This window comes from Gastrolobium bilobum, unplaced genomic scaffold, assembly GCF_033153095.1.
Source record: "Gastrolobium bilobum isolate Gb01-03AN ecotype WA unplaced genomic scaffold, APGP_CSIRO_Gbil_v1 utg11595, whole genome shotgun sequence".
Lineage (NCBI taxonomy): Eukaryota > Viridiplantae > Streptophyta > Magnoliopsida > Fabales > Fabaceae > Gastrolobium > Gastrolobium bilobum.
In genome coordinates this window covers 252,098-274,130 of record NW_026898316.1, presented here as the reverse complement: position 1 = coordinate 274,130, position 22,033 = coordinate 252,098, and the positions used below count along the sequence as shown (strand labels likewise).

At 36.0% G+C, this 22,033-nt stretch overlaps 2 protein-coding genes across 2 annotated transcripts; one reads left to right on the top strand and one right to left on the bottom strand.

Annotated features, from left to right (window-relative positions):
• Nucleotides 1-975: 975 nt before the first annotated feature.
• LOC133314809 (pantothenate kinase 1) lies at nucleotides 976-16,934 on the top strand. Its single transcript, XM_061516334.1, has 10 exons — nucleotides 976-1,159; nucleotides 3,642-3,851; nucleotides 4,545-4,591; nucleotides 4,991-5,107; nucleotides 13,197-13,316; nucleotides 13,418-13,512; nucleotides 13,602-13,695; nucleotides 13,863-13,994; nucleotides 15,205-15,317; nucleotides 16,441-16,934. Exons 1-10 carry the CDS (start codon nucleotides 1,075-1,077, stop codon nucleotides 16,664-16,666), a joined length of 1,239 nt encoding a protein of 412 aa, XP_061372318.1. The 5' UTR covers nucleotides 976-1,074; the 3' UTR covers nucleotides 16,667-16,934.
• A 1,037-nt stretch (nucleotides 16,935-17,971) lies between these two features.
• Nucleotides 17,972-21,667, bottom strand: LOC133314810 (uncharacterized). Its single transcript, XM_061516335.1, has 6 exons — nucleotides 21,555-21,667; nucleotides 21,065-21,208; nucleotides 20,826-20,987; nucleotides 19,588-19,710; nucleotides 19,217-19,360; nucleotides 17,972-18,533 (listed from the first exon to the last, which is right to left on the bottom strand). Exons 2-6 carry the CDS (start codon nucleotides 21,200-21,202, stop codon nucleotides 18,084-18,086), a joined length of 1,017 nt encoding a protein of 338 aa, XP_061372319.1. The 5' UTR covers nucleotides 21,203-21,208; nucleotides 21,555-21,667; the 3' UTR covers nucleotides 17,972-18,083.
• Nucleotides 21,668-22,033: the final 366 nt, after the last annotated feature.

Here is a 22,033-nt window from a genome sequence, read left to right as displayed (position 1 = left end):
AGCAGAAAACACATGGAATGAAAAATTAATCGATATACCTTTTTGAATTGAATGAAATTTTTTTGGAACATGTTTTTTTGAATAATGGTACATATGATATGCAGATAAAAAAATTAATTAAAAATATTTTGTTTAAAATTACAATTCTAAATAAATGTAAAAAATTAAAAATTAATTTTTGATAAATTATATGATATTATGTTAAAAATGGTATTTTAGTCTATTTGTATCATATCCTGATGATATCTGGTTCGCCTCAAACACATTATATGATAACATAATCTTATCATATTGCTAATCATGTGCTCATCAAATACATGAAATGATATAGGCTTATCAGCCCCATATCATATCCTACTCTTATCCAACTCTCTTATCCTATCCGTTCTTATCCTATCCTGTCCACCAAATGAGCCTGTAGATTAAAATACCTTTTGAGTTTTTAACAAATATCATGAGGCTAATTTCAATCTCTAAAAAAAAGTTGATTTATGATTTTTATAAAATTCAAAATAGATTCATATTAATTTTTTTAAGAGATTAACATAGATTTTCTTTGAATCTTAGAAGAATCACAATTTTGATTAACCGGATCTATTTTAAATTTTAGAAGATAACAAATCAACTCTTTTTTTTTTTAGGGATTAAAATATGTCCCATGATTTTTGTTGGTTATCCAAAAATAAAATAAAGTAAAATAAGGGAACGGATCCACTTGCCATAAAAAAAGTTTACAACTCTTACAACTAATTTAATCACCGTTAATTTTCGTCAATTTAACGGTTATAATTTATTTAGTTTGACAGAAATCAAAATTAATTATAAGAGTTGTAAATTTTTTTGTTGATAAATAGATTCTCTATCATAAAATAATACTTTACATGTAATAAATAGTCATGTTCCGTATTCCCCTTAGACCTACTTTCTCTTCTCAGGTCTCTCTCTCTCTCTCTACCTAATAAACTGTAACGAAATATTTTATCACAACGACGAGTCTAATAAGTCTAACCAATATACCCATTTATTTATTGTAAATACGGCTAAGAATAATAGAGAGTGTGAATAACAAAAACTATGGATCCCAGAGAGATTCAAACTGAAGCAAATTCGGATCCTAACCAATCAACTCATGTATATCATCTGGCTTTGGATATTGGGGGTAACTTTCAATTTTTTTTTTTTTTTTTAGCTGTTATTGTTTCTCGAATTTTCGTTTTATTGATTTTCACATAAATTTAACATCTTTGCTTTGTGCAATTTTGTGGGATATACTCGTTTATATGAAAAGTTTTAATCTTGATTGGAAGTTTCTCATTTTGTGTTGCTGGTAGTGATGCTTTTGACTTTGTTATTGGTTTGTTATCTGTCTATGGTTGCATTCTAATCATGTATGCATCACTCGAGTAGAAGACTCCTGTTCAAATTCAAATGCATTCTAAGTTTGCTTTCCATGTTGGCCCTGAATTAGTACTTTTAGCATCAGGAATGAGAATGAAACTGGCACTTCATTAAAAAATCCATAATAGGGGCTTGTTTACCACTGCCCCAGGTTCGCCTCTTACACTGGCTCTTCATAACAAATTGAAAATTCTGGAGGGATCATGGTTATTTAGTTGGATTGCTATATATCACTTTAGTTGATCTAACTTGCTTGTTGAGAATGGGGTTGACTTTGGAACTTGTTAATATTGACTGATTTTATAGAAAAATTGGAGATTATTTTTTAATTCTGTGTCTCAATATCATTAATTTTGTCAGAATTCTGGAAATCATGTTCTGTTCTCTCTGTTAGAGCTTTTAAAAATTTGCTACTGGGGAACTGCTGAGCTGCATTTGAGCACCATCTACTGCTATAATAATTATGTCTCATATACACTGGTCTATAGGATATTAACAATAGGGTTTCTAAGATTAAATTATTGTTTTGACCATGTCAACCGTAGACTTCTTAGACTAGAAAAACGTCACGTCAAGCTGGATTGTCATTGCCTCCCATATCTCCAGTATCAAATAAAATTAATTCACATTTATTATCCCTTGATCTTTGCTTGGACCCCCTTTCAGAGAGTATCGGGCTCCAGTGATGAAATGGGGCATTGAAAGTGTTCTGTCTAAAAACTCCAAAAATTTACTGTCTCAGTTTCTCTCCCCGAAGAGAAATTAGAATGGTCAATATGTTTTCCTGATGGGGTTGTGACTCTTAGAGTTCAAGTTAAATGAGTGAAATGAAAAAAATGCTTCTGTCATAATTAATGATTTCAAATTTCCTAACTAACTCAAAGGAAAATCATATAGACAATGATACTTTATGGTGAATGTTTGACAATGAAGTACCAACAAGAACAAAAAATAAATGTAGCGCAGATGAAATTGCTGAGGTGGATGAGTGGACTAACAAGAAAAGAGAAGATTATGAACAAATGTATCAGTGGGAAATTGGAGTAGCAACTAGTGAAGAGAATCAAGAGATGATGTCAGAAACATGCCTGAGGTGGTTTGGTTGTGTGAGAAGAAGACCAATTGAGGCTTCACTGACAAAAGGGGATCAAATGGAAGATAGTCTAATAAAAATGGGTAGAGAAGAGCTGTCAAAACATTAGGAGAAACTATTAAACATGCCTTGTGCTAATTTTTTTTTTTTTTATTATTATTATATTATTATTTTTTATAGAGCCCAATGACGTTGATTAATCCATATATCCAATCCCACTAAGGCTTGATTGTTGTTTTGTATGTTCTGTTGTAATTGCTTCACAATTGCACCTTTATTTTATTCATTTTCGTACTGTGTTCAACTTTGCTTGTTTGCTTCTCATATTTTTCTGGGCTATTACTTATTATCATAGATACTGAATTTCTGAAAACTTCAACTTCATTTCATATTCCTCTCTTACACATCCTTTTTTTTTTATGATTTAATGTATATATTATTATTATTATGTGATAGGGCAGTTGTTACCAGAGTTTACACTAGGAAGAGTAAGGATGTAGACAATCCAACACCTTAGAGGCTAACATGGACGCTGTGGATTGGAGAGTGAGAGAAAATTCTATTATGGGTTTGAATTCTTTTATGATATCATGATAAAAAGGGAAGGGATCATGTTGGTAGAGTAGGTTGTTATTGGTTTATGTTTTGTCACAGCATTTTGTGCTGAGGGAGAGAGCTGACCTTCTATGTGTCAGCTATTGTATCTGTTTTCCAGTATACTGAATATAGATCATGAATTCCCATCTCTATTTTTTTTGCGTTCTGTTTTCTGATATCCATCATTATGCATAGCATACTGTCTGTCTGCATCTTAATGAATACAATATTATTTGAGTTTCTGGCCGTTAGTATTTTGTGTGGATGTTCAGCACACCATTCTGCGGTATGAGTTAAGTTTCTCACACTTAACTGGATGTCATGTTGTTGGCTGTGGATTATCTTTTGATATTGCCATCGTTTTTGTTGAACTAACTTGCATATTGAGAATCTGGATGACACTGGCTTTTGGTAAAAATTTTGCATCTCTAGAAAATTTGTTTCCAAATATCATTGTTTTTGTCAGATTTATGGCCAATTTTGGGAAATTGTGAAGAAAAGTTCTGCTTTCACATCAGCTTCCCTCATGTCTAACTAAAGTATCTGTTGACAGGATCCCTCGCCAAGTTAGTTTACTTCACAAAAGATGATGATCATTTTGTTGATGGTGAGGAGGGGAAATCTCCTAGAAAGGCTTTGGAGAAATCCAAAGGCAGGAGGAACTATCCCGTTCTTCATGGGAGGCTCAATTTTAAGAAGTTTGAAACAAGCAAGATAAATGATTGCATAGAATTTATCAAGACCATGAAACTTTGTCTTGGAGGTGTTTACAGAATTATGTTTCTTTGTCTTTGCTATTCTTGATACTAATGCAACCAAATTTTCTGAGGCATGAGACCAACTCTTGATTTTTTTTGAGACTTGATCAGCTCGGATGCTGAACTGAGCTTAACTAGCTATTTTGGCTCCTTGAATTTCTGTTGTATTGATCCCGTATATTTTTAGTTTCCCAAGCTGGTTGAATAGAATTTCTCCTTCCTCTTTTCGAAGTTATTTTCTTCCTTCCTTATTTTTAAATTATTGACTTGCTCCGTATATAATTGGTCATGGAAGTCATAAGTGTTAGTCAGACATTGTTATAAAGAAACTTATTAAACTGTAAACGGCTAGCCTTTGACCTTGAAAATCAGGATTGATTTTAATTTGCTTATTAGGTAGTGAATAAGCATCACAGAATCCAAAGCTAAACGATTCAAAGATTTTAAAACTGATGGATATCCTTAAGAACAGAATACAAATATAATTCTTACAAGACTTCACATCAAGCAATGGATGGTGGATATTGTTAAGACTTTCAAACTGATGGATATCCTGAAAAACTTAAATACTAGTATAAAACTTACAAGACTTGCCATCACACATTGCATGATGTCCAATCCATTTTGAGGTTATTCTGAACTTTTTATTACTGCTCTGCTATTTCCTTGCAATTAATTGCAACTGATGATGAATTCAGGTAGTCAGCAGCAAGAAAATCCTGGAAGTCAGCCAATAGCTCTTAAGGTAATCAAACTAAAAAGATTGAGCTTGTCATATTATAATGAATTTGTTCCTATTGCCCTCTTTAATTGTGCATATATGTGTTTATCGAAAAATCCATAGATTCTGTCTAAGCTAGTAATCAATTCGAGTCTGCCACTGCTATTATTTGAAACAATTCCTGTTCCTTACCTTCTGTGTTTGCCATGATCAACGTACATATAATTCCTAGAAGCTGATTTAAAATTGAAAGAATATTAATAGTTCCAGAAGGTAAACACATATGCACACGCTTGTGTACAACCTTAGTGAGATGTTTCAAATTAAAAATATTTCATTTGATACAAAATTATATTTATTTAGTCTTAAGGCACTTGGATTTATGTTATGACTTCTTAAGAATGAAAAACTATTGTTGAGAAGGCCACAGGTGGTGGTGCATATGTATATACAGACCTCTTCAAGGATAGACTGGGGATCATTCTTGACAAGGAAGATGAAATGGATTGTCTTGTTGCCGGAGCAAATTTTCTTCTTGAGGTAGGATCCTAATGATACATACTAATTCTGCTATTTTGTTTGAACAAAATGAACATTCTCTGGTTTTCAAATATCAACTTAAAATTATTACGTGAATCAGATTCATTTTTCCTCCATTCGTGCAATAAATATTCTCTACTGTGCCAAAAGATTAGCATATCTCTATGTTAAATTTTGATAATACATACATAATGATAGGGACTTAGGGTATTGTAAGTTTTAGCCCTAATTATTTTAGGCATGTGGTCACAAGATGTTAGTTGTACTTGTTTAGTTTTAGTAAACGGTAATTTTAGTCTTAAAATTTTCATTTTTTCTTTTTTAGTTCGGGCACAGTTGTACTGGAAGATATTTTATGTTTGTTGATGAATTAGTTATTTCTCTTACTTCAACTAGTTTGGGATAAAGGTGATATTGATGTTGACATTGATTTTGAAAATTAATTAAAGTGGTCATCTACATGATGATTCAAATTAAGGCTTTCATGTAGTCAATCTGAATGTAAATATGTGAGTAAATTTAAATGATTTTCTATTAAGCAGCTCTAAGATCCTTTTGGTCTACTAAAAGCATATGTATACTTCACTATTCAATGATTGTCTCAAGTTTTAATTTTTCCTTTTCATAGACTTAGAAATCGTTATCTTTAGGAAATATGTGAGCAGTGGTCACACTTGAATATAAAATAATATGTTGTGTATTGATCTAATTTAGAGGGTTACAATATATAGAGACTCTAATGGGCTTAAGTGAAAGGCCCAGACCTAATACAAACCTAATACAATCAGAATTAATTACAGACTAATCATATCTAATCATAATAATTACAGACTAATCATATCTAATCATATTTAATATATTCTAACACTCCCCCTCAAGCTGGTGCGTATATATTGTGAGCACCAAGCTTGTTACAAATATATTGAACCCGAGGACCTCTAAGAGCTTTAGTGAAGACATCCGCTAGTTGATCAGAGGAGTTGACGAAAGTAGTCTTGATTTCTCCTGACTGAATCTTTTCTCGAATGAAGTGACAATCAATTTCTATATGTTTGGTCCTCTCATGAAAGACAGGATTAGAGGATATATGTAGCGCAGCTTGATTATCACATATGAGTGTCATGGGTTGTTTCTGTTCACAAAGATGAAGCTCCTAAATCAACTGCTTTAACCAGACTAACTCACAGGTAGCATTTGCCATTGCACGATACTCAGCTTCTGCACTAGATCGAGCAACAACAGGTTGGTTCTTGCTCTTCCACGAAATTAAGTTTCCTCCAAAGAAGACACAATAGCCAGAAGTAGAGCGCCTGTCCGAGGGTGATCCTGCCCAATCAGCATCTGAATAACCACAAATTTCTGTATTTCCTTGATCTGAATACAACAAACCTTTTCCTGGTGCTCCTTTGATGTATCGGAGGATCCTCACAGCAGCATCCCAATGTGAATCACAAGGGGAATCAAGAAACTGACTAGCCGTACTAACAACAAAAGAAACATCTGGCTTAGTCACAGTAAGATAGTTGAGCTTCCCAATTAGCCTCCGATAACGTCCAGGATCAGATAACGGCTCCCCCTGTCCGGGAAATAACTTGACATTAGGATCCATAGGTGTATCAACTGGTTTACTCCCCAACATACCAGTTTCTTCTAGGATATCCAAGGCATATTTCCTTTGACAGATAGAAATGCCCTGTCTGGATTGCGCCACCTCAATTCCCAAGAAGTAACGCAGCTTCCCAAGGTCCTTTGTTTGAAATGTACTAAACAAATGCTGTTTTAACTGACGAATTCCGTCTTGATCACTTCCGGTGAGAATGATGTCGTCAACATAGACTACCAAATAGATACACTTATCAGGAGATGTAATCCTATAAAACACAGAATGGTCAACTTTACTGCGGATTAAGCCAAACGCCTGAACAGCAGAACTGAAGCGACTGAACCATGCTCGAGGAGACTGCTTGAGACCATATCAGGATTTCCGAAGACGACACACCTTTCCAGACTCCCCCTGAGCAACAAAACCATGTGGTTGCTCCATGTAAACTTCTTCTTGTAAATCACCATGAAGAAAAGCATTTTTGATGTCAAGTTGAAGGAGTGGCCAGTGACGAACAACAACAAGGGCAAGAAAGAGGCGGACTGACGCCATCTTAGCGACCGGAGAAAATGTATCGCTATAATCAAGGCCAAAGATTTGAGTAAAACCCTTGGCAACTAAACGTGCCTTGAGACGATCAATATGGCCATCAGGTCCAACTTTCACAGTAAAAACCCAGCGACAACCAACTATAGACTTCTCTGGAGGAGCAGAAACAAGGTCCCAAGTGCCATTGGAATGAAGTGCAGTCATCTCATCAAGCATTGCTTGGCGCCACCCTGGATGGGAAAGTGCTTCACTTGTGGTCTTAGGAATAGAAATAGAAGAAACACTAGAAACAAAGGTGAAATGAGGTGAAGAAAGACGGTCATAACTCAAAAATGTATAAAGAGGATAAGGGTTACGAGTAGTACGTGTACCTTTTCTTTGAGCAATGGGAAGAGTCTCTGATGAAGGATCCGGAGGGGAAGAAGCAACAACAGTGGGCGATGAGTCAGCAAGAGTCGAGTCGACAAGAGGCACAGTTTTGCGACGCTGATAGGTGAGAAGTGGACGGTCCTCAGGTATAGAAGCAATAGGTTGCTCATCTGGAATAGAAGCACCTGCAGCTGGCAAAGACAAGTCAAGAAAAGGGACAGGAAGTACATGATCAACCTGTGACATCTGAGATGGGATAGAATTAAAGGGTTGTTGATCAAGAAAAGTGACATCAGCGGAAACTAAGTAACGCTTAAGGTCGGGAGAATAACAACGATAACCCTTTTGAAGACGAGAATAACCAAGAAAGATACACTGAAAGGCTTTGGATGTTAACTTATCCTTACCAGGAGTGAGATCATGAACAAAACAAGTACAACCAAAGACATGTGGAGTTAGAGGATAAAGAGGAACATCTGGAAGCAATAGATTATGAGGAATGTCATTGTGGAGCACAGACGAAGGCATGCGATTGATGAGAAAACAAGAGATGAGGACAGCATCTGCCCAGAAGTGAAGGGGAACCTGCATATGAATAAGAAGGGTACGGGCAGTTTCAATGAGATGTCTGTTTTTACGTTCAGCCACCCCATTTTGTTGTGGAGTGTGAGGACAAGTAGTTTGATGTAAAGTACCTTGTGTGACCAAGAAATTAGAAAAATCAATAGAAACATATTCCTTAGCATTATCACTACGTAGAATACGAATAGAAACACCAAATTTAGTATGGATCTCAGTAGAAAACTTTTTATAAATGGAAAATAACTCAGAACGATTTTTCATTAAATAGGTCCAAGTGCAACGGGAAAAATCATCAATAAAGGTAACGAAATACCGAAAACCTAAGACAGACAAGGTACGACTTGGACCCCAGATATCTGAATGAACAAGAGAGAAAGGGGCATCAGCTCTTTTATCGACTCGACTGGCAAAAGAGGAGCGTGTATGCTTCCCTTGTTGACATGACACACAATCTAAAGACTGAAGACCGGACAAAAGAGGAACCATTTTCTGCAACTTTGAAAGACTTGGATGACCAAGGCGACTGTGGATAAGTTGTGGAGATTCTGTGAGAGAGCATGCTACTGAAGGACGAGGCACATCCAGATAATAAAGCCCCGTGACTCACGACCCACTCCAATCATTTTCCCCGTACCCGGATCCTGCACAGAAACAGAATGGTTAGAGAAAGTAATGGTGCAAGTGAGGGAGTGGATCAACTTACTAATAGAAATTAAGTTATAAGGGATGCCAGGAATGTAATAGACAAATGTCAGGGCCAAGGTAGAGGTCGGACGAGCTTGTCCAATCCCACGAACTGGGGCTTTGGTTCCATCCGCAAGGGTAAAAGACGGTAAATGATCAGAATAAGTAAGAGATGTAAAGAGTTCCTTATTACCACAGAGATGATCGGTAGCACCGGAGTCAAATATCCAAGTGCCAAGTGATGTAGAATGAGAAACACAAGCAACGGGATTACCAGTATAAGGCTGAGACTGAGGAGAAGCCTTCCTGAGAGGGGTTTGGAGTGCAGCATAGTCCGAACCTGAACCAAATGATGCATTGTCTGACTGAACTATATTTGCAACAATAAAAGGAGAGTTAACCTCCGAGAGATCACGAGATGCTGCTGCCATTTAAAGATAAAATATAAAAGCCGTAAACGAAGGCAAACGATATCCAATCAAGGAGAACCACGTGTCTAAGGTCGGACCCACAAAGAAACAATCACAGATCCAGAAAGGGGAGGAGAAGGCGAGCTTCTCTGTCCAAGACCGGCGAAAAATCCGCCGGAGTAGTGCACACGCGCCGGTAGAAGGTGGCGCGCGAGGCCCATGCGCAGAGGAGGTGGGCGGCGCGTGAGGGATGCGTTGGTGACCGGACCTCCACAGACTTGATCGCCGGGAGGAGACGGTCCTGATCGCGTGACGTCTGGTCTGAAAAGTTGCCGGAAAAACGTCTCCGGTGGCTTGAACAGTGGTCCTAGTGGCGGACGGTGGTTCCGGTGGCCGTCGACGGTGCTAACGCGTTTGGAAAATTACTCAGAAGCTGTTTACAGCCCTAGATGGCTTGCCGGAAGGACGCACTGCAAAGAAAGAGGACTCCTAAGCAGTGGGCTTAGGTTTTAAAGCAAAAAACAAGGTTTCTAAGCGAAAGCGAGGGTCCTCAGAACAAAAGAGCTCTGATACCAACTTGAATATAAAATAATATGTTGTGTATTGATCTAATTTAGAGGGTTACAATATATAGAGACTCTAATGGGCTTAAGTGAAAGGCCCAGACCTAATACAAACCTAATACAATCAGAATTAATTACAGACTAATCATATCTAATCATAATAATTACAGACTAATCATATCTAATCATATTTAATATATTCTAACAGTCACTATTAGAGAAATATAATATAAAATATAAAACCATTAATGTGTATTCACCTAACAACTTAAGCTTTTGATTAAAATAGTTATTTACATGGTATCAGAGCCTCTATGACCAAGTGGTCTGAAATTCGATCTTCACTGCTCTCATTCTGTTAATAAATAATTACATATCGTGGAGCTTTTTACCATAGGTAGGTGGGCTTAGACATTGTTCACCTTTTAAGCCTAGTGGGATCATGGTGAGGGGGTGTGTTAGAGAAATATAAAATATAAAATCATTAATGTGCCTTCAGCTAGCAATGCTTTTAGTGTGGCTGAGAAATATAAAATATAAAATCACTGCTCTCTTGTGAATTTCACAGCACTTAGTGTTAACTTAAGTGTCTATTTTTTACCTCTTATCGTTGTCATTGGCTAAATGTGAAGCTAACTAGGCACATAGTTGTAGTTTGAAAGATGCCTTGTTTAGTTGTTTTATTTTATCAATTCTGTTTTCTCATGGGGAAAAAGATAGCATATCTGATCAGAGTAATGACCTTTTGATTTCCTCTATTGTGTGAGCTGCCTTTGTAAGTGGGCCTACTCTATAACTGATATTGTATAATTATTGAGATTTTGAGAAATGATTTTTTTGATTGGCTATTCGCTTGCAATCCAAAGTGCAAATTGGATTGTTACTTAAACTTTGGAGCTATTAGTATAGAAAATGTTGAAATTATAGGGATTTAGGTTGGGAAGGAATAAAAGAAGATAATAGAGTCTGAACAATATGAAATTGGTATTGATTTGATTTGTTATGATGTGATATAAAAAGTAAAGTAATAGCTCCTATTTATACTAATGGTATACTCCTAAATAAAGAAACAAATAATGAAATATGGAACCAATCTAAGAGATTTTTTAGGATACTCTAAACTATTTTAGGTTATAATCGTAATATTATACACCTACTAGGTATTCTGACACTCCTCCTCTAGCCACTAAGCTTTAAGCTTGTTACAAATGACTCCTTAAAAATGAAAAATAACCAACAATATAATCAGAGAGAAAGACTAGGGTCAGACTGCAACTGTGACAAAATTCGATAGGGCGACGTTTTATTTGGGACAAGGAATGGTCAGGCCAGATTCTAGTTGGCACAAAGTCCGATGGGTTCAGGCTGCAACTGGGTCAAAGTTTGACGGGCCAAGCTTCATCTAGGACAAGGACTGATGGGGTCAGACTGCATCTTCCATTTCTCCTCAACATTATATTGGCATTGGAATAGATGCAATGACAGCAACACCATAGATAGAGACTGGATGAAGTGGTACATGCTTGATTCCGCTTAAGCAAGGTCTTGAGTTCAAGTCCTTGCAAATGCAAAAAATTCCCTTTGGAAGAGCTAGCTCCACCATGATGTGGATGTTCCCGGCTTGAGCAGGATTACTTCCCCTGGAGGATACTTGTGGTTTATCCAAAAAAGAAGAGAGAGATTGGATGAAGAGCACGAAGGGATATGGTGTGGCTTGAAACAGAAGACCATGTGCAGCACGAATCAAAATTAAGAGCATATGTTGCTACTTTAAAAAACTTATGCATCTAATGTCGACTTAGCAAGATTATGTCAACAACTAGCGTTGTTGGTTGCGACATTCAAGATTCAACACCCAAAGCACATTCTACATAACAGACAACAACCACCAATGATGACGATGACACACAAATCAGTAGTGGCAAACCAATATACAACAGCAAAGAACAAACACTAAGACACAATTTAGTAGTGAACCACCACAACACAACAAACCACTCGAAGAACACCATAAACAATGTAGTGAATATTGCAGGACAGAGATGGGAGCACTTCAAAGGGCACAGCTAGCACAGATCGGGGCAGATTTGGGGGCAGACCTGGACAACGGAGCTAAACAGAAGGTGGCCGACTGGAAACAAAGCTCCAAGCGCCGCCATGCGTGATATAATGGACGGCTGGGTGAAAAACACATGCAGGAGAGATGGAGAGCATGGGAGAATGTGCAGCGGAGTTAAGCCGTGAGTCTAACATGGGTACTGCCAGAATGGAGGAGACGAACCATATGGCTGGGTCATCAGCTGGAAAACTAGTCTGCCGGCAGCAGAGGTGGCGAGAGTGGCGGTAGATAACGATGGAGGTGGTCAGAGATTCAGAGAAGACTTGTGAGACAACCAAAAGGACACACAATACTGAAAAAGTTGACAGATAATCATGAAAATAAAGTAGAGCTCCGGACTTTAGGAAACTTGGTAACATAATAGTGACGGGATAGGTAATCGAGGGTGGTACTGCTCTGATACCATGTTCAAATTCTAGGGATTTAGGTAGGGAAGGAAGAAAAGAAGATAATAAAGGCTGAATAATATGAAGTTAGTATTGATTTGATTTGTTATGATGTGATATAAAAGTAAAAGTTATAACTCATATATATACTAATAGTAGGCTCCTAAAATAAGGAAAAAAATCATGAAATATAAGAAAATATGGAATGCTTTCCTAATAGATCCTTTAGGATACTCTAAACTATTTAAAAATATAATCTTAATATTATATGATATCATCTAGACATTCTGAAAGAAACAATAGGGGTTATTTGTTATTGACAAATATAATATTAGTGTTTATAGAATTTTAAAACTTTTTATTTTAATGCAGAAAGTGTGGGGTAAATTAATTGTCTGCTTTGAATGTCTATTCCCCTCCGAAATGAAGCCAAAAGTTTCAGTTGAGGACTGCTCTGTTACTCAAACTCATAACTTGGCTCCTACTTCCCTTTAGTTCCATATTAACTGAAATTTTGTATTTCAATATAATTTTCCATTTGAAGTTAAATTAATTTTTTTTTCATGTTATCACCGGTATATGAGAATCCTTAATTGACTTTTTTGGAGTCTAGGAATGTGGTATTCTGATATGCCCTTCATTATCAGTGATTGTAAGGAAATACTAAAAGAATTCCTTTATGTTGTCCTTATGGTTTTTGGAGGGGCTTTGCTCTTACACTGTCCTTTCATTTTGCTATAAACTAGTTGTTGGGTTTTGTTCTCATACACCTTGAGAATTTCTAAATAGAAGATCTCAGCTCTGTCTCAATCTTCTTTGGATAGGTGGTCCCCCAGGAAGCATTTACCTATATGGGTGATCAAAAGCAATTTGTGCAGATTGACCAGAATGAACTGTATCCCTATCTTCTTGTTAATATTGGGTCTGGAGTTAGCATGATCAAGGTAGTTATCATACAAGTTACATTAGTTGCTATATTCTTCCAATTTCCAGATATTTAATCTTTTTTAAGCACTTCAAATAATCCTTTAATGTTGTCATATAGGTGGAAGGAGATGGAAAGTTTGAACGAGTTAGTGGAACAAGTATAGGTGGAGGCACTTTCTGGGGTTTAGGAAAGCTTTTAACTAAGTGCAAGAGGTAATTTACTTTTTGGGAAAATTCATTACTGTTCTATATTATAGTATTATAGACTCATAGAGTTACCATTAATGTACCTACTGCTTCAGTTTTGATGAGTTGCTGGAATTAAGTTATCGGGGGAACAACAGAGCAGTAGATATGCTTGTTGGAGATATTTATGGTGGAATGGACTATTCAAAGGTATTACTGGTGAAAGTTTATGTCCTTTTTCGTGTTTAAAATGATAAGACAATCATTCTTGTGTACCATTCTTAGAAGAGTTTTTGTTAATTATGATTGTTTCAAATAGAGAAAAATATTACCTAGTGATTGTTCGCGGGAATATATTTTTCTTTTATTGATACCAGATAGGTCTTTCATCAACTGCAATAGCCTCTAGTTTTGGAAGGGCAATGTCTGACAATAAGGACTGTAAAGATTACAAACCTGAAGATATTGCTCGATCTCTTCTAAGAATGATCTCAAATAATATTGGACAGGTCAGTTGAGCACTATAGATTTGTAGTTAGATGAACACTACTTTGCACTGCATCATCATATGCATGTATATATGCATAATGCATAATGGAGTCTTGTTTATAATCTTGATAAATATGTTAACAAATATTCTCTATAAGATATTCATATCATAGCCCAAAGTGTCACTTTGCATTGAATTGACATTTGGTGGGCAAATTAAAAATCTTTCCTTTTTTTTTTTTCTTTTTGTGTGTGTGTGGTTATACACAAAGGGAAAAATTCTACTTTTAAGTGACAAAGCATTACATAATTTAGTAAGGCCAAGTAGTTAAAAAAATTAAATAGTTCATAATTTTGTCTTTTACAAGGATTTATAGAAGTTGTTTGGATCTAATTGATCCAAATTTTGTTTATATTCCATTGATATAAGATTAACATAATATATACTTTCTAAATATAAGAAAATATGAACTATTTCGTTACATACTAATTATTGTCCTTTTCTAAATTCGAAATTTGACATGCAAGATCTACATTGATATATATTTATAATTCAGTGGTCGGATAAAAAAAAAATTGTAAAACGTTATTAGGTGGGGTCTGTCAAAAATTACATCAGTCAATTAATCACGCTTGGTGTATATATAAAATTGGCATCTTATCTTAACCAATAATAACCATAAATGCTTCGTTAGCTGATGTTGTTTTTTGTTTGAAAAGCATATTTTACCTTGATTTCAAGATATATCGATGGAGTTAAAGATAATTGTGGATATGAACATTTACAAACATAATAAGCATGGTTAGATATTAGTCTTATTATATTCGTGAGTGTTACTGGAATGGGCTTGACTACTTGACCTAGATTAGTAGTATAAATAGGTGCGAATTTTCGTTGTCTTATAACACAATTCAGCAATAATGGTTTCAAGTTAGTTTCAGAGCAGTTTCTAACCTCTCTTTTCCGACAATTCTTTACCCTTTGCATAATGCAAACTTTCAATACAACGGTGGATATATTGAAATATTCATTTTATAAGAAGTTGTTTATAGATGTAACATCGATTTTGATTTTCAGAAGTGTCAATGGATCTTAACCCATATACATCTGTGTGTGTGTTAATTTTATCTTTGTTTTCCCGGTTCCCAGCCTTTTAGCACAGGTTCATGCAGGATTTATCTCATGTTCAGAAGTGAAATGTATTTGGGCTCTTATTTGTTTTCTTTCAGATCTCTTACTTAAATGCCCTTCGATTTGGGCTGAAGAGGATTTTTTTTGGTGGATTTTTTATTCGGAGGCATCCTTTTACGATGGACACATTATCTGTTGCTGTTAATTTCTGGTATGTCAGAAGGAAGTTCCTCCTCCCCACTGCCAAATTGGTGCTTTATAACATAACTAATCATGGTCATATGAAATAGTTGCTGTCTCAGACTAAAATCCATCTCTTAAAACAATCACATAAGCTTTGGGTGCTATAGCGCCAAAGAAATTCTAGTTACTAACATAATATTTAGAATGATCAAAGAGAAGATGATTTCCTGCATTTCATGTAGAAAACAAGTATTTTCTGTATTATTTCATCAATAAAAGCTAGTATTTATCTATGTTGGCATAATTTTCTGGACATGCAACCAGTGTTATTAAACTTGGATCAGTCATCGACTCGATCTAGGCACTCGGTCAATGAGTCTTTGGTTCAACCAGTGGATCACGGATTGCACCACTTGAACTGGATTTGTATAAAAGATTATAATAAAAGAAGAAATATAACCAAAAGATTGCACTAGCTTAGTAGTTTAAGCTATTTGTAATTTTGTATCCATACTAATGTCTCAAATTTGATCCCTAGTGATTGAAAACTTCAAATATTTTGCACAGCATTTCTATATATGCAATAAATATAATAATAGTATGATGAATCACACATGTCACTCAGGCAAAGCTGTATGTGTGGTACCATGTGCAAGGTTCAATCCTCAAGTATGGAACTCTTGAAATATTTTACGAAAAATTCTGAAAACCGGCTCAAATAGTAAACCTAGGCTGGTTCAATACCAGTTGGATCTGATTTATAGCCGGTTCACCAATCTGATGCTGATTCGATTACTTAACCAATCCCTTGGCCAGACTGGCTGGTTGATGATCTGGTTACCAATTTAATCGGTTCAATCGGCTAGTTCGGTCCCGTTCCAATAACCCTGAATGCAATATTAATTTGTTAACTTCATACAATGATAACTCCTGATTTCTAAGGGGTGGCATGGAGGGGGTTGGGGTTTCAGGAAGTCTGGATTTACATTTGCATGCTATAATTAAGATTTGTGTTGGGATATAAAACACAGTCATTGTTGTGCTCATCGTTGCTACAATGGATGGATAGTTTGAATAGACTTCTGAGCCTACTTGCTTCTGGCATAATTATTAGAAAAACAAGTGTTTAATCTTATGTTTATCTTTTTCAGGTCTAAAGGTGAGGCCAAAGCAATGTTTTTGCGGCATGAAGGGTTTCTTGGAGCTATGGGTGCCTTTATGAGTTCTGATAAACATGGCCTCAAGGAATTATTGGTCAATCAAGTGGTGCAACGAACTCCAAACAAGTTATCCTTTGCTTTGGATAAAATACATGGTCCACTAGATGGGGAATTAAATGGAGATGAAAGTATAGAGTGCAGTGTCTATGCTGCTTAGATGAAGCAATCCTTCGTTGCTTGCATGACTTGTAGATAGAACTTCTATAGTTTGATTCTGTAAAATGGTCGAAAGTAGTAATTATAATAAGTGATTGACTTAGAATTAAAGGAAATCATAAAATTAGAATGTCAACTCCGAAGTGAATGTCATTGTTTAACTCTTTCACTTGATGCATTGTGTTGTATAACACAGCTAGTGATTTGTATGAATACATAAACTGTAATCTTCTTCCTCATTTAATGAGATACCCCCGGTTCTTTGGTTCTCTTTATCCTTTGATAAGGATTTAATTTTAAGCCTTCATTAATCCATTAAATATTTATTTATTTTTATCTTGTTTACTTTTATCTTATTTATTTTTTCTTCCAATTTTTTTTTTCTATTTTTAATACGGATTAACCAAGGTCTAACCAATTAGTTTAAGATAAAGATGATATTGATTAATGTATTGAATATTTTTTTTTAAAAACTACTATTATAGTTTAGTGCAGTCTTCTGAAAATCAAAAATCAGATATCTCATGGTCATAAATAGGGATAGCAAAAACGAGTCAACCTATCCTAAATGAGTCGGGTTGGGTTGACCTAAATGAGCTGCCAACCCGATTCGATACAACTCAGACCCAAACAAGTCAGCCCGCGGGTTAAACGGGCCAGCTCGCGGGTTGGGTATTTTTTTTTTATTATTAAAAAAAAATGACTGTATTAAATATATATATATATATATATATATATATATATATATATATATATATATATATGAAAACTCCAAAGCTTGCTCACATCATCGTCCTTGGATAGTAAAAGCAGAAACGTCTTTCTTTGCTTGATACAGATGGTAAAAGTTTTCATTTCTCTTGGAATATATTCGATTTTGATGTAGAACTTGTAACTTTGTGGTAATAGTTCGTTTTATATTTATCTGAACTCATTTTTTTTATGGGAATTTTTCAGTTGCTGGGTACACTGTGACCTTTGGACCCACGGATCTGGTTTGCTGTAGAACATTGCAGGGTCATACAGGAAAGTGACAAATGCAACCCGCGAGCTTTTTTCCGAGCCAACCCGCGAGCTGATTATCGAGTCAACCCTAACCCAGCTCAGGTCGGGCTGGGTTGGGTTTTCTGGCTCGTTTAATTTTCGGGTCAACCCTAACCCGACCCGTTTTTTACGGGTTGAATGCGGGTTGGGCCGAGTCGAGCCGGGTTGGCCCGTTTTGCCAACTATAGTCATAAATATCAGTCATCTGCAGAAAATATTATGTAACTGGAATGTAATGCAACAAGCTGAAAATAATTGATCCTGACATTATGTAATAAGATGCATACATTAGAATCCTTCAAAGTAAACTGAACTACTATGGAGCAATCTAGATAGATTACTTAAATTGAAAATAGAATATAAACATAGGAAAATCATTTAGCAGTCAGCAATCTTCTATGACCCTGCTTTGCATTTTTTCTACGTAAAATCCATCTTTCTTTAATGTTACTTGTTTTAGCAACCAGGTCCACATTTTTACCAGGATTTCCTTGAAGCTCTCCCTTAGACTTTTCAGCCTCATATCCTTCTCTGATTCTGGCAGTTTCTGCAAGCAGATCAGTTATAAGCATCTCAGTTGTTTTGCTGGTGATTCCCCTCAAATACCATGATATGGGAGGGGGAGGGACAATCGCTGGTTGTAGTATTTGTTGCAGGCTCACTTTAGACCCAATTCTTCCTTTCCCTCTTGTACATGCATTATAATCTTCCTTTGTCATGGGTTTAAAGGGAAAGCATGTTGCTTCATCAACAAATAAAGGCTCTACCTTCCAGCAGCCCTCAAATTTTTCCATGAATCCGGTCTTGGTTTGCTTGAATTTCATCTGATACAAAATTATATATCAGTATGTAATATATACATCCTTTTTTGTCAGAGTTCACTCACAGTATTCTGTCAAGACACTAGCAACCTTTATGTCTACAAAGGATACATACATATATGGGTAATAGTTTTCTCATGTACTAAAAGATAATTACTATCTCCTATAGACTCATTTGTGCAGATGAGGTCCACTTTAGGGAGAGAGAAAAAAAAAATAGAGTGGAACCCATCTTGAATTTGTGTGTAGGAGATAAATTCTTTGTTATGTAACATAAGAATAATAAATCCTTTTATATATATATATATAACATTCTAGATTTCTAGGCATATTTCTAGATAGGTGGGTGATATTTGTGAGGAGGGGGAGCATTATTATACACCCGTGTTAAGCTACACTCTTAATCTTAGCCATTGATCCTATTTGTATTTAACAGTTCTAATTTAATGCAAGAGAGTGGGAGACCAAATGCTACGAGGGTGGTACTTTTTCAGAAACCCCTAAGGCTGTCTTCTACCAAAGTTCAATTTCCACCTAACACCCTAGCAAAAGAGATTTGCAGTTAAAGAAGATAGTCTTGGAGCAAAGATAATAGTTGTTTAACTATGTTAAGTTTCTATATGCCTCAAATAATTATGTGCAACAAATATGGAATCCATCTATTATCTAAAAGGACAGATCCTTACAGAGTAGTCTTTTCTGTTTTGATCTACCAAAACATTAATCGAAATAGTCCCGGACCACCAAAGAAATCTCCAAATGGCTGCTTGCTCAAGATCAACCACTTGCCTATGACCTTCATCAACCAAGACTTTTCTGGATATCACTTCCTGACCAAGAAAGACATCGCGAAATTGAATTGCAGAACTTTGATGAGATGGCTAGAACAATGTAGTTGACAAATTATACAAGCTAGAAGTTTAAGAAAATTTAGATTCATGAAGAAACAGAGTGTTTCATCCATGGCAAACTTGAATGTTTTTTAATGTACTTTTTTCGAGGAAGGTTGTAACCAAACACACTGTGAGCAGAATTATGGATGATTGAAATCACATACTTTGATATTTTTGAAAACTCTCCTATTGTCAGGATCTGTCACTATATTATATACTGCATCAGGGGGCAGCCCAACATCAACTTCTACATTGAGGTTGCAAAGAGTGCCTTTTGGAACAGTCACCTGCCAAAACGAGCATTATATTACATATATATACCGGGGCATAGACAAACATAGATATTTTCTTAATTATTTTTATTCCTTAGATTCATTAAGTCTCACAGACTGGGTTTTTACATCAATTAGGATCTTACTAGCCTAAATGTGTTACCAGTTTGCCTTGTTCGGTCAAACAGTTTATAGATTAGAATTATCCACCAGATTTCTTCCACAAACTAAGCATCCATCTTGAAGGTATATAGAAGTTAACTAGAAAGTATTCTTTTTTTTGGTTTTCCAAGGGTGTCCCTACCCATTTGGATGAGATTAATCCCCTTCATGGGGTGAGCGAGAAGGTTTTTACAATTGGCTCCAAGGTGCTTCATCTAGGAATCGAACTAGTGACCTTTCAGCCACAACAGTTTGCTCCTTGGACATGGCCTACTTACCAACTGTGCCATCCCTTGGGGTTAACTAGAAAGTATTTTTATATCTTAATAGAACTGAAGTAACCTGTTAGGACCCATTTGCAAGGTATGGGTATGGGACTTGAAGTCCCACATTGGTTGTATGGGCAACTAATGTGGGTTTATAAGGCCTTGGGCACTCTCACCCTTTGAGCTAGCTTTTGGGGTGATGCATCCCATGGTTCTTATCAAATGGTATCGAAGCCTTCCACTACGTCTCTTGGTTGCAATCGAGCAGCGCGGGCGGAGACGCCGGCATTGCAGTGTTCGCCCGGAGCTAGTAAAAAGACTAGCACATAACTAGCCCGTGTGAGCGCCGGAACTGCGGAGCGTAGTGGAATGTTAGGACCCATTTGCAAGGTATGAGATTTGAAGTCCTACATTGGTTGTATGGGCAACTAATATGGTCTTTATAAGACTTTGGGCACTCCCACCTTTTGAGCTAACTTTTGGAGTGATACATCCCAAGGTTTTTATCAAAACCTTATTAGATACTTAATTTATAAAATTTTAGAAGTATCTCAACAAGCCTAGATCAACAGGTTAGAAATACAGTCTTGGAGGCAAGCTATTCTACCTACAGTGTGAAATAAAATCCATTTATCATTTGTTTTATGAAGAAACCAACATTTTCCATAGAAAATCACACTTTCCCATTTAACTGCTCCTCACCTTTACTTGTGGTGGCTTATCAACCCAAGAAGGATTTTCTCTCCAAGTTTGTAGTTGCTCATTCAGTTCAGCTTCAGAGGCACTAAAAGACCTATTCACATTTCTCTGGAGAGATCTCACCAAATTCATTCCATCATTTTTTGCTAATCTGCTCAGCTGTGACTGTAGTCAGAAGAATAATCAGTTAAGAGCAAATCCAGGTTCCTAATAAATTTTAAGCTACAGGATAAGTGATTGACCTTAAGAACATTCTGAAGCTTGTGAGGGAGTTGCCCAAAAAATTTAGATATTTCAGGTTTCAGTCCCCTTGAGAACCCATCTTTTTCATTCTTCCTGACATTTAAGCTGAATTTTGTCACCTCTGACTCACCCATCATAAGAACCTGGAACATTTCTAAAATTGGTAAATCTAACTCATAATGTGAATACAAAACTATTTATTTTCTTAAGGCCATTTTAAGTCTATTCAAACATATAAGGTTGTATCATAAAGTTCCCAAATTGAAGGAGCTAACACTAAATACAAATTGCCACAAGCACCAATGCACACCATGCATTACATTCTGCAGAAAACTCAAGACAATAAGTTCAACCCAGATTTTGAACAAGCATGAACCATCAGAAAACACAATGAAAAAACAAAACAAAAGCAGAGCAAAGAGATAGGTGAAGTAATGAAATTGAAATGAATAAAGCTGATTCTGTAGAGGAGATTCAAAGTGAACTTACAGGGTAAGAACTACGATCACCCAATGGTATATTCCTATGAGCCAAGCCCAGATCTTTGCTTGGAACTTGGAAAAGGAAAAGGCTTTATTTCGTTAAATAGTCTTTTTTTTTTCTCTGTTTATTTTTGAAAAGTATGGAGAATGGAAGAAGAGGATAAGTAAGAGGAGCACGTGCAACGCATGTTCAAGGTTGTCTGAAAAAAGGTTTAGGACCCCAAACAAATGAATCTTTCGTGATACTGTTGTACCAAAGGTTCAATATATCTTATCAATGAAAATATTATATGTCAGTCAAAATTCTATTTTTTATATCAAATTTTTTTTCTCTCCTCCAATATAATGATGGGATGCACTGAATTTAGGTGCAACAGTACCACCAAAGATTTATTCCCCGAAACAAAAGTTTCCACATTGGACGGTGTGTGCTTTATTTGACTGTTATCCAAGTGAGTACGTGTTCGTAAATCACTGGTTTGGTTT

Bases quoted from the DNA above. Each gene is read 5' to 3' on its own strand.
- LOC133314809 (XM_061516334.1), top strand. From the start codon at position 1,075: ATGGATCCCAGAGAGATTCAAACTGAAGCAAATTCGGATCCTAACCAA. The intron at 13,317-13,417 runs GTAGTTATCATA...GTTGTCATATAG, and splicing joins CTGGAGTTAGCATGATCAAG to GTGGAAGGAGATGGAAAGTT. The intron at 13,513-13,601 runs GTAATTTACTTT...CTACTGCTTCAG, and splicing joins CTTTTAACTAAGTGCAAGAG to TTTTGATGAGTTGCTGGAAT.
- LOC133314810 (XM_061516335.1), bottom strand. From the start codon at position 21,202: ATGATGGGTGAGTCAGAGGTGACAAAATTCAGCTTAAATGTCAGGAAG. The intron at 20,988-21,064 runs GTCAATCACTTA...TTCTGACTACAG, and splicing joins AGCTTCAGAATGTTCTTAAG to TCACAGCTGAGCAGATTAGC. The intron at 19,361-19,587 runs GTATGTGATTTC...TTTCTTGGTCAG, and splicing joins GAGTTTTCAAAAATATCAAA to GAAGTGATATCCAGAAAAGT.